The sequence below is a fragment of the Andrena cerasifolii genome, chromosome 1 (assembly GCF_050908995.1).
Source record: "Andrena cerasifolii isolate SP2316 chromosome 1, iyAndCera1_principal, whole genome shotgun sequence".
NCBI lineage: Eukaryota > Metazoa > Arthropoda > Insecta > Hymenoptera > Andrenidae > Andrena > Andrena cerasifolii.
Window position 1 is genome coordinate 5,794,672 of NC_135118.1, and position 12,609 is coordinate 5,807,280.

The 12,609-nt window shown below is 35.4% G+C and overlaps 3 protein-coding genes across 4 annotated transcripts; 2 read left to right on the forward strand and 1 right to left on the reverse strand.

Moving 5' to 3' along the window:
- Positions 1-1,150: 1,150 nt before the first annotated feature.
- LOC143374587 (PRKR-interacting protein 1 homolog) lies at positions 1,151-3,945 on the forward strand. Its single transcript, XM_076822839.1, has 3 exons — positions 1,151-1,418; positions 1,591-1,770; positions 3,063-3,945. The coding sequence occupies exons 1-3, from the start codon at positions 1,320-1,322 to the stop codon at positions 3,420-3,422; spliced, it is 639 nt and encodes a 212-aa protein (XP_076678954.1). The 5' UTR covers positions 1,151-1,319; the 3' UTR covers positions 3,423-3,945.
- On the reverse strand, positions 3,609-10,003 carry LOC143374545 (HEAT repeat-containing protein 6). Of its 2 annotated transcripts, XM_076822742.1 has the most exons (12): positions 9,674-10,003; positions 9,276-9,521; positions 8,935-9,168; positions 7,356-8,181; positions 6,986-7,290; positions 6,561-6,902; positions 5,444-5,691; positions 5,045-5,264; positions 4,807-4,884; positions 4,525-4,731; positions 4,321-4,437; positions 3,609-4,181 (listed from the first exon to the last, which is right to left on the reverse strand). In XM_076822742.1, exons 1-12 carry the CDS (start codon positions 9,842-9,844, stop codon positions 4,008-4,010), a joined length of 3,168 nt encoding a protein of 1,055 aa, XP_076678857.1. In that variant the 5' UTR covers positions 9,845-10,003; the 3' UTR covers positions 3,609-4,007. The 2 variants fall into 2 exon arrangements, with proteins under 2 accessions (XP_076678857.1, XP_076678867.1); XM_076822752.1 differs by lacking the exons at positions 3,609-4,181; positions 4,321-4,437 and having other exon boundaries at positions 4,601-4,734.
- Positions 10,004-10,969: 966 nt separating this feature from the next.
- On the forward strand, positions 10,970-12,270 carry Trs20 (trafficking protein particle complex subunit 2). Its single transcript, XM_076824080.1, has 3 exons — positions 10,970-11,336; positions 11,793-12,026; positions 12,116-12,270. Exons 1-3 carry the CDS (start codon positions 11,247-11,249, stop codon positions 12,212-12,214), a joined length of 423 nt encoding a protein of 140 aa, XP_076680195.1. The 5' UTR covers positions 10,970-11,246; the 3' UTR covers positions 12,215-12,270.
- The last annotated feature ends 339 nt before the right edge of the window (positions 12,271-12,609 follow it).

Here is a 12,609-nt window from a genome sequence, read left to right on the forward strand (position 1 = left end):
AGTTGCGGGGGGTGATATTCTTGCGGGAGGGGCGACGAAGTAACATACGCTTTCTTTCTACTGGCTGTTGCTTCGCACAAGTGCAGTGAGGGGAGTGAGGAGAATAATTGCGACTTTGGACAAGTGGAGTGATACGTATTTGAAGGGGGGGGGGGGGAGCACCTACATCTGCCTGGATTTGATTGGTTGCATTTTACGCATGCTCGGTACCGCTAATTATGTGTTGCGGGGCCGTCTGTGAATTCTGACAGTTTGAGGGAATTTCAATGTGGTCCGTTGTCTGTGGAACCCAAAAGGGTTCTGCTCGCGAATCGTGCGAAGTTGATTGAACAAGACAATTTGTAACGAATAACTTCGAACGAAATAAAGATTATTGAACTGAAATAAATTTAATTATTGAATATTAACCAGAACTATTAAGAAACGAACAAAGATATTTAAAGATTGATCAAAGGTTGGGCTTTATTATAACACGTCCATGCTTTTACAACGTCGGTGATGAATTGCGAGGCGAAGAAACAGGCTTCTTCGTACGTTCGTTTTTTTTTTTTTTAAATTAATACATTGTTTTCGAGCGATAAGGAACTTCATCCTTAACTCTTTAAAGTTCGAACTTCGTGCTCCAAGAGCTTGCGCTAAACGCCGCTAGAGCGAGAATCGCAACTCGCATATATGAAAAAGTGTTTGCTACAGATTAGTACATACAGAAGTCTAATTGTAAGTATATACTAACGGAGTGATTATTCACGAATATAAATTGTAAAAATAATGAAAATTGAAGAAAAATATGCATCTATAATTATTAAAATATGGCTGCCACTATCCCTACCTGCGACGCGACAAACGTTCTTCATTAAACATCACTGCGCTTGTGCGAAGCAGCAGCCAGTAGAAAGAAGGCGTATGTTACCTCGTTGCCCCTCCCGCAAGGATATCTCAACCCGCAACTATACCTCCGTCCCTATATTCCTATGTCCACGCATGTACCTATACATGGGCGACAGTTAACTTGGTAATTAATTACTGATGATGGGTTTATTACGAGTGTTTTGAAAGCGAATGATTGTTCAACGGGATAGAAATATTGAGCTGCTTTTATAACAAAACATATTTGTCTTTGTACGATTATGGTGTTTTTTAAACTGTGATATATCGATTTGAAATTGACGCAGAATCGATGTGGCTGGACATATCGATATTTGTGACGCGCGTACTTCACTTTTGTTATTGTGTACAATTGTGCATTACGTATATACCTCTTGTTATTATAATGTAATAAGAGCTTTGTAAGATCATTACATTACTTACTAGCTGCGAATATGTCAGAGAATAAAGAAAAGGAGGAGGAGAAGCCTGTGGTTGCAAAAACTGCAATCGATTTGCAGCGTCTAAAACTTCAAAAGTTAATGAAAAATCCAGTAAGCACAATCAAATAGTGTACCAGTATCTCTATACTCCAACTTGCATACATTAAGAGTAGAATTTAATAAGCAGTTTTCTTCCATTTTTGTTTCTAAATTATTCAGCATTTTTTTTGTTTATACTGTCCTTGTGAAAATACAGTACGAAATTTAATTGTTATTATAATAGGAAAAGCCTATTATATTACCAGAACGGCCTAAATCTAAGAATACACCAACAGTGCCAGAATTTGTTCGCAATGTAATGGGTAGTAGCGCCGGTGCGGGCAGCGGGGAATTTCACGTATATAGACATTTAAGACGGAAAGAATATGCACGTCAAAAATTTATTCAAGAAAAGGGTCGTAAGGTAATTTTAACTCGCAACATACAAATGTAATGTAATATAAGATAGTACAGGTCTTCCCAAGCAGAGGAAAACCACTCCTGAAACACATGTCTCGGTTCTTCCTCCAACACTACGCCTTCAACTAAGGTGGGACGATTCCTACTACCCTTTCTCCGAGGAGATAGTAACGCCACTAAGAAGCATGTGGGGGTGTTTTAGGGTGAAAGTACCAAATGTATCAAGTTTTTATAGGAAACTTCATGACTTAAAAATAGTAGGAAAAATTAAAATTTAATTTAGTTTAAAAGTTCCTATATAATTATTACTTTAGTTCCTATAAAAACTTGACATAATTGTATCGTTGTGTGTAATAAATTTGTTTAATTCTTTTTACATTTTGAAATGCTAGTTTAAATTTTAATTTTTCCTACTATTTTTAAGTCATTATGAAATTTCCTATGAAAACTTGACACATTTGGTACTTTCACCCTAAAGCGCCCCAACATGTTTTCTAGCGGCGTTACTGTCTCCTCGGAGAAAGGGTAGTAGGAATCGTCCCACCTTAGCTGAAGGCATAGCGTTGGAGGGAGAACCGAAACATGTGTTTCAGGAGTGGTTTTCCCCTACTTGGGAAGGCCTGGTATAGTATACGCAGTGAGAACCGCCCTCAGTAAGTTCACGAATTTAAATTTTCAGAAAAATTATTTCACATAAATATTCATTTGCATGATTCTTCTTGAATCAAATAACACTTATCGTAATTAACTTTTACTAAAATCAATATATCGATGGCTTATTGAACAAATATTGGATATCTACTTTTAGCGTTTTCGAGAAAAACAGGTTTAAACATGCAATGGAATATAACATTCAGGGACACATAATGAAGAAAAAAATTATTTTTGACAAATTTATGAAGTAGATATAAATGTGATTTTTATACAGCACAAAGAAATAGTCGAGATCTATTTGTTGCGTATAAAGACTGAAATTTCACAGAAAGTGGACATACAATATTTGTGCACTGAAACTAAGCCATCGATATATAGATGTACAATAGGGTGACTCTTATTTTCGACATTTGAATTTTCTTCGGGGCACCCTCCAGAATAGTTCCAAATAATTAAAAAAAAATCCATGTGAAGTTTGAGCTCGATCAGAGTAAATAAGAACCACCCTAATGTACAATGTATTATTAAAATATATCAAACTTTTTTAATTCTTCTGGGCATTAATATGGGCCAACATCATTTACATTCTACATTTTTAATGAAAGTAAAAAGAAGTTTTTCATGTTTGCGATATTTTTTCAGGAACTCTTAGACACTGAATATCATGAAAAGCTAGAGGACAATAAAAGGATGGCTGAAGAAATAACAGCAAAGAAAAGAGCAAGGAGGTTAAAAAAGAAGCAGAAATGGAAGAAAAATAAACAGATGAAAGTTGACAGAGCAGAACAGCATAATAAATATGAGGACAGCACTTCAGAAGGGGAAAGTCCTGATGAAAAGCAGACGGCTGACAAAAATGACAATGAGCCCAAAACTGCGTGTAGCGATAAAAGTGAAATTAATACGATCGAAGATAATAAAGATGTACAAGGTACATCGGCATTATGTGTAAATGAAAGTTTAGATGAAAAGAATTCAAATGAAAAAGAATTATGTTTGTAAAAGAATTTAAACGATGCCTCTGAAATTGTTGGAACCAGTGAAGTATCAAACCACGAATGTAAAAAAGTAAATTCTTCTGTAAATATAGTTGAAAGTAGAGATACTGGTGCAGAAAATGTATATATAAATAGAACAGACACAAATTCCTAACAGAAATTACGTATAAAAAGCGAAAAGAATGCATAATAGCTGTGAGTATAGTTGTTACTGTATTTACGTAGATTGCACATATAATTCTTATTTGTATTCGGCTGTGATCGTTACTACCGGAATGATCAGAGAGGAATATTTTTTGCGCACGTAACTGAGTAAATCCCTAGGAATTGTTCAATTTTCTCCAAGTATTCACATATGTACAAATATATAAAACAAGGTAAAATGTAAAAGTTATGTAAAATTCACATTTAAAAGTTATTCTAAATTGTCTCATAATTTAGACACTCATCAAATTGATAATTTAAGTATCATGCTATTGATAAACTTGTATAATTTATAATTAATAATAAGTCACCCTCACAGTTTACTTATATTTTAAACTACAATAACCTAATTACTTTGTTCTCATTTATCTGTTTTTTTTTTGTATTATAATGATGAGATAGTAGCATCTATATTATCGTATCGCTTAATTCTTTCGAAAACGCTTGCCAAATTTTGGGCAATTCTTCGCTCCTCCAGTGAAGGAGCGTTTTTCACATATATCTCTAACTGAAACTTTCCTTTCATTAGATCCCCAATTTTTTCAGGCACAATAGTTTCCTAGAATAAAAAGGTATTAAACAGTAGCATCGAATAAATTATTATTAAGCCGTTCGCTGCAGAGACTGTTCAAAAGATTGTACGGCGATTGCTTCGTTAATTCATTTTTTTTTTAAAAGATTCCAGTACATTAGCATACCTGAAACTGTTTCATATAATCAGAGATATCGTCTACATGATCTCCAATCTCTGCCCAAAGATTTTGTAAGTCCGACACTTCGGTACATGCAGCCACATGACTAAGCGTAAGGCATAGCTGGTAAATAAAAATAATAAATACCAATAGTTAATATTTAAAACCCTATAACCGCATGCTTCTATGTATGGTAATAGTCTTAATTACTTGTTGAACAAGAGCATCACGATGGGGATACTCAATGTAGCTTGGCACGTGCTGAGAATTTTCAAATGCTAAAATAATGCTCTTCCACAAAGTTATAACATACTTGCCGTAAGAATTGCACGAATATAATGCCCATGCTGCATTCGTACGGACTTTGAAGTTCGGACTGTCGCATATTAACTTGCATAATGTAGGAAATACTTGATCCTACTGAACCAATAGGACTGTATTGTACATGCAATAAGAAATATTGATGAAAAGTTAATTCTATTAATTACGTACCCGCCATGAAGGTTGTAATATATTGTCTGGATTGTTACTTAAAACCAGTCCTAGGGCCCGACAGGCATTCCAACGCACCTTCAACGGTCAGTAAATCAAAATATATTAAATTCGATGCAACCAAGACTAATAAAAATTAACTACGATAGAAGGATCGTATGCAAAAAATTCAAGGATTACGAAACACTTTAAATGGTTAAAGTTGTCCATTAATGTGTGCAATAATATTTTCATTTACTTTCATATCGTTTCCTAAAGTAGCACAATTTATGAGAGCCTCTAATCCTGCCGATGTATCAGACAATATATGCTTGTCAGGGCATAAGTGCAGAATACTTCCCAGGGCTCGCACAGCATTACATTTCACTTTATCACTGTCCTTAGATGCTTTAATGCCGACCTGATAAAGTTTAGGCAGTAAAACCTCCAAAGGGAGAGGTTCTATTTCGTTGTAATTTCTGCAAAGAAAGTGGCATGTGTATGCTAAAGATTTAGTAATTAGGAAGATACAGAAGAAATCTGTTGACTAGCGGGGCAAATTGTTTGAACCTAAACATCAGCGCATGCTTTCGACAAGATAATCATTTTCATTGAAATAAAATATATGATAAATAACTGTATCATAAGTGTAACTAACTTTTCATTAGAAAGACAATCGCATAAATTAGCCAATGCCCAGACTCCTTTAATACGAACACCAAGATTTTTATCGTCAGCAGTCAAACAAACCATATCAGCTAAATCCATTAAGAATCCAGTTTCTTCTTTCAGTGCAGGTAAAGTGACCAACATTCCTAATGCCCGTAATCCAGCGGCTCTTACAGCACTTTCTTCATCGTGCACTGCACCAAACAGTACTGTGATAATTAAAACCGTTTTTTGCCTCTAAAAATATTTATACACACATTTATATAGACATTATACATGTAAAATTCTAAATTTTTGCATAATTATTTGCATCTTCTCCTATTTAACTACTTATTAAGCGAATTTACACTGAACTGAATGTGAACATTATATATATTTTATTTACATTAAGGGGTAATGCCACTGTAGAGCCCGGAAAGGCAGTCTGATTTTGAGAATTTTTTATGCGAGTATAGTGAATAGAATACAAAATCTATTTGAAGGCCTTTACTGTACATACCTTGAAGTATGATCACAATTTTTAAAAAAAAAAATTTATACAAAATGGCGGCGTCACGGTTCAACTAAAAAGAAGCTTCTTCTGAAAAACAGTGTTCCGCGGCCGGAAAGATTTCTCCTTCAATTTTTGACCCAGACCAAAAAACCAAACATTTTTTAGTTCTATATAAGATTATCTCGAGAAGTAAACGAGGAAATGAAAAAATACTGTTTTTTTGTAAGAATGCTGCGTGATTGAACAAAAAGTGATGTGAAAAATTGTTGAAACGTTTTGTTCAATCACGCAGAATTCTTACAAAAAGCAGTCTTTTTTAATTCCCTCGCGTACTTCCCGAGATAATCTTATATAGAATTAAAAAATTGTTGGTTTTTTGTTCTAGGTCAAAAATTGAAGGGCAAATCTTTCCGGCCGCGGAACCCTGTTTTTTAGAAGAAGCTTCTTTTGTTGAGCTGTGGTGCCGCGATTTTATATTTAAAATTTTTTTAAAAAATTGTGATCATTCTTCAAGGTATGTAAAATAAAGGCCTTCAAACAGATTTTGTATTCCATTCACTATGTAATATGTGATATGTAAGCGTAAATCACATTATTCAATGCACATGCTTACCGATAATTGTGTAAACACAATAGGGTTAATGCTACCCAAACAATCGCATGCAGCTTCCTTTAATATCATTTGCGGATGTTGAAGAAGTAAAGTCATGGGTTCAAATACAATATTCCAAAATACCAAGGCGTCACTGTTCTCGCAGTCAGTCTTCAAGAGGCAACCAGCCATAATTTCTAGAACACGACAAGCGTGTAATATTACTTGTATTTCAGTATTTTCTATTACGGCTGTTAAAGTTGTCGCAATTAGTTCTACATGCGGAAATACAAGAGTTCCAGTACTGAAAGCCATCCTGCCAATTAGTTTTAGTGATTGAAGACGAACAGGCGTATTCATCATCTATAATTAAGCATTTCATTATTCGGTTCTCAGAATCGTATCTTTTACCCACTAAGTAGGTCTAATTTTCTGTATAATTATACCTTATTCGATATATTCTGCAAAGAAACACGAATCAAGAAAGAGATATCTGTTCCTTTCAATAATTTGTCTTCGTATTCATTGATCGTATTAATTTTGAGATCTTCGATATCTACTTCTTCTTCTTCCTTCTTTTCCTCGCTCTCTTTTTCTGTATTATCACTAACTGATATATTTAAATGCAGCTGCTCCGATTCTATGCTTACCGCCGACTGTTTCGCAAGTATTCCAAGTATTTCAGGCGTAATTGGATCGCTGGAAGCAATAGCTTCAAAAGTTGATAGTGCTGCGACTCGAACTGTCGGATCTATACGAAATATAAGAAATATAATACGTGGCTTTGGTAAAAATATCGATTGACAATACAAATACCTTTATGAAATATATATGGTCCGCAATTTCTCATTAATTTCGTGGCAAGTCCTGTCTTCAAACGTGCGTATGGTGTACCATGAATTAAAGCGGTAGCACACTTTAAAGCATGAGTTAAAACTGCTACATTTTTGTCACAGTTCAATACTAAAGCTAATGTAAAGTGCAGTTCTTTTATCATTAGGCACACCGTACCAAAGAATGTAATGAAAGATGTCTGGCAGGTGTCTTCCGCGTGCATTAAAAAAGACTTAGCATCTATAAGTAACTCCGTTAGAGTGCTTAGCATGTTCTGTTTCACCTTTGACACAGACTCTTTTAAAATACTTCTGGTTAATACTCTTGCATCATTCCGTGATCCAGTTGCAACGATTTGCGGCCAAAATCCAAATATCTCGCGACTTTGCGAGTTCTCTACAAGTACCTGCAGTAAGCGTACAGCTTCCAGCCTTACCTTGGACTCCGCGTAGATATAATTATTACTTTCACCGTCCGAGGCATCAGAATCGCTAGAATGTATATTAACACTTTTGCATTCAGGCACAACATTATTCTTCACCTCGGCATTACTTTTTCTGCCAGGTGTTTTTTTTGGCTTCGCTTTATGATTTTTCAGATTTTTGCTCTTAGGAATGACATGAACCTGCTCCGGCAGATTCATTACTGCTGGACGAAGAAGCTGTGGTTTTACAGACGGATACTCCTTGACGCCATAAAATAAAAATGCTTGCACTACTCCCAGAATTTCACCCGTAAAATCGATGGAATGTGGTAACAACTTATTCACTGTTATAACGTGTAATATGCGCAAGCACGAACTTAGAATCTGAAAATTTCATTCAATACATGAATTAATTTTGGTAATTATTTAGATGATTTCCATCCTCACCGATTTCAATGATTTTTGGATATGGTGTCAGGGGCACGATTCTGAATCACTTTTTCCTATACACGTTACCGCCGCTCGACCTTCGTTTCCGAGATATTCGCGAAAATCTGCTGCTACTACACAATGTATTCTGTCGTATAGGTACCTGCCAGCATGGGACAAAACAAATGACGAAGCTGACCTTCGTTTCCGATATACTTGCGAAAAACTTCTTTTGACTTATTCCAATACAACGCATTCCACTTTCCAACTTGTCCTGGGTATTAGTATTGGTTTGGGCTAGATTAACGCGGGGTGCGCGCCCGCGAGCGGGCGCGTAAAGCATGATAGCGACCCGATATGAGTCGGAATGTTGACGAGCACCCACAAGTTTCTGGTTCAAATCTCTAATCTCACATCAGTTTGCTATCATGCTTTACGCACCTCCCGCACTAATCTAGCCCCAATCAATACTAATACCCGGGACAAGTTGGAAAGTGGAATGCGTTACGTCGGAATAAATCAACAGAAGTTTTTGGCAAATATCTCGAAAACGAAGATCCTGCGGCGGTAACGTGTATAGGAAAAAGTTGTTCAGAATCTTGATCTTAATAACATATCCAAAAATCGTTGAAATCAGTGAGGATGGAAAACTTCTAAATAATTACCTTAATTTCATAGAACCATTCGTATTTCAAACTATTTACTTACTTTGGCCTGGTAGAGTTTATCATTATTTAAGTATAGAGATGAGGAAACAATATTCAGTACAATATCCTTAATGGCATGAACGAATTCTTGCTCTACAGAAGTGCCATTATGTTCATTCAGTAAAATTCCTTCTAAGCAACTAACAGCGTGATAGTGATTTTCAGACCATTGCGTATTGGATGGACTCAAATATTTTTTCAGCACTCTACCATTTCCGAATAACAATTTCAAGTACTGCAAATATATGTTATTTTTCATCCAATGAATAGGAAGCTTTTCAAATTACCACAATAAAACATACAATGTTGCAGGAATATATTAAAAAGAAAAGCAATAATTACACGATTGATATCAAATTTCTGATTGATTAAAATACTCTTTAGAGCCAAAAGGATGTCACTGTGGACAATTGGTAGAGCAGACTCCAAAACGTTTAAAATCCATTCTCTAGAGCACGTAAATACTTCTTCCTGAACTTGCGCATTATTCTGAATCAAACTCGATAGAAGTTTGCAAATATTCTGAACCAAAGCTGTTTCCTCAGGTGGGGCGACTGCGCATAATTGTTTAATTAATAAATGCACCATCTAAAATGTTACAACATAATAAAGCAGATGTTGAAACCGAGTAAATTAGTAATTTAAAATGAGAAATAATTTATAGAACGAATGAAGCCAATACAGTTTGCAAGTATTAAAAAATAATTGAAGAACCTAACAATTCAAAAAATTCTACTTACGTCGTTATTTGAAATAGTGACATATCGATAATCGAGTTTATTGAGATCGCAGAGATAATTGTTAATCAACTTTGTTTCATTGCTCCTTTTTTTCGACAGCGTGAACAATTTTTCTGTTATAAAATTAAATTTGGTCGTATCGTTTGGGTAATCCGTGTACGTTGAAGCCATTTTCTCATGACTATATTATTTCAAAACTAACCACGAGTATATTTGTCCATGCAAGAATAATTGTACATCATCGACGAAGTATAGGAATAATAGGAATTCTATAATGGGATAGACCTATCATCTTACGGGAGTTCGTGGGTTCGTGCCAAACTCACACGGTCTGAAATACCGACAAATACCGACTTCGTGAAAAACGTAAAGTTTTCGTTGCGCCCTCTGCATTTAGGAGCGGTGGACGGGCTATTTTTCCGAACCGCGGCGACAGCTGCAGCCAATCAGGGCGCAGGATTTTCGCGCGGCATTTATTTGATATTCAAGATAGGTTAAAAAATGTGTCAGCCGTATCCGTCATAATGCTCAGTGCTACAAAATCACGTTTTGTAGAAAGAGGTTGTGATGAACACCTTGCTTTTTCCTACGCACTACCCAATGTTTTACCCAGACACTACGTTCAGGGCATCGAGGATGATAAAACGCCAAGATCATCATGAGAAAAGGGAAAAAAATTTCTTTTCCTCACATTCTCTTCATAATACGACACAAGCAGCCTCTTTCATATGTTCATCGCAAATGTAACTACAACGGCTAACAGACAGATCGAGTGTATTTGTCTTCTGCTGGCCGCTTAGAGCATATGCTCTAAGTCCTAAAACGGCCCTGACTAATCGATATTAGTGATCCTCTATATAGGGAGTGATCGGTATAACCGCAGCCATCTTGGAGCAAAACCGGAAATAAACATGTCTATCTCTTTCTATCAGTATTTCTCGCTCTCTCTCTCTCTCTCTCTCTCTCTCTCTCTCTCTCTCTCTCTCGCTCTCTCTCTCTCGCTCTCTCTCTCTTTCAGTATTTCTGCCTCTTTCTATCAGTAGTTCTGTCTCTTTCTTTTTTTACAGTTTCTTTTTCTGTCTACTTCCGGTTTTGCTCCAAAATCGCGGGTAACCAATCACCGACGATACACGTTGTTCCGATCACTCCCTAGATGATCACTAATCGATATTAATCATGTGTGTTCAGCCAGCCTAAAGGCTGATTCAGACACGTCGAGTAATGTAGTCGCGTAGCGAGAAATTTAGTTTTATGCGCACATAGCTTGCGCATCATCAATTGAACTTAGCAGGAAGGCGCCTAAATGAAATAGAGTACTGCCTGCCTCGTGTAGTTTATGGTTTTTAACGGGATAGTTTTGAGCTAATGGATAAATAATATACCTGAAAATGTTTGGTAACGTTTCGTCGAGATGTTTCAAGAATTTTTAACCAATTTAATGTTTGTAATTTCGTTGGAATTATTTGATAAAAGTTGGCTTGGATTTGGACAAAAATCGAGTTGTCTAATAATGTAAACAGCGTTGGAACGAGTAGCTGCGAGTAAGATTACGTTAGTAAGGTTGAACAACGCGATGACGGCTAATTATTATTTCGCCATTGTCGGTCATGCCGACAATCCTTTATTCGAAATTGAATTTAATCATTCTGGAAAGGATTCGAAGGTTTGTTATTTTGCTAGGTTATGTTTAGTTATTTTACTGACATCTTGACTGCTTGTTTACGTAACGGAAAATTTAAGTCTAATTTATAGAGAATATCATTTTCCAAATTGATACTTTATTTATGGTACAACTAGAAGGCATGTGATTCTTGATGAAGAAAGCGAATCATAAACGCAGAGTAAACTCTTTTCTTTTTAAGATTTTACTGTGCATTAGTGTCTGTATTTTGTGTTGTTTTTGTAAATATTAACAAAATAATTTGTGTATGTTCCTTATACTCTCTTTTGCCTTATTATCCGACTTATGAACTTGTCTCTATGGCTAATCACTTAATATTATATTTAATGCAGCTTATGTTTCTTTTAAAGATTCCCCTCTGTTCTGGTTATACTGTCAATAATGAACCACTGTGAATATAAAGGATATATATTAATTACATTGTAATTTCTTTGATAGAAAGAAGATTATACACATTTGAATCAGTTTATTGCGCATGCTGCGTTAGATCTTGTAGACGAACATACATGGAAGACAACAAATATGCACTTGAAAGTTGTGGATAAGTTTAATCAATGGTTTGTGAGTGCTTTCGTCACTGCGACCCATATTCGATTTGTTATGGTGCACGATAGCAAAAACGAGGATGGTATAAAGAATTTTTTCAATGAAATGTATGAAACATACATAAAGGTAAAGTAATTGTATTTCAAATTCATCTTAACCATAAGATTTGATATTTTATCCAACATTCACATGAATTCATAACTTGTTCCTTCTAGTATTCTATGAATCCATTCTACAAACTAAACACTCCCATCAGATCTGTTGGCTTTGAAAAAAAGGCACAGTTGTATGGCAGGAAATACTTGTCGTCGTAAATTATTTTATTTCAATTCGTGTATTAAAGTGTAATATAAGTATTATAAAAATATCACATTGTTTTTTTAAAAATATTATTGTTACATAATGTACAGTAATTTCACATAATACCTAAGCTATTCCCAAATTGTTGTTGTACCATATTCTTCTAGATCATTTTTATGATACTCTTACACAGCTTCTGTACCATGCCTCCCTTATTAGTACATATACGATTTTTACATTATTCTCATATAATCTCTACACCGTGTATGTACATTTCCCATACACGTGCTACATAATTTTACTCTGGCCTGACTTGAGTCTTTTTTGCGCCCTAAGCGAACTTGCCAAATTGCGCCTTTTATTTATAATACATTTATTTGAGCTTTTTCATGATGAAAAATGTATCTCC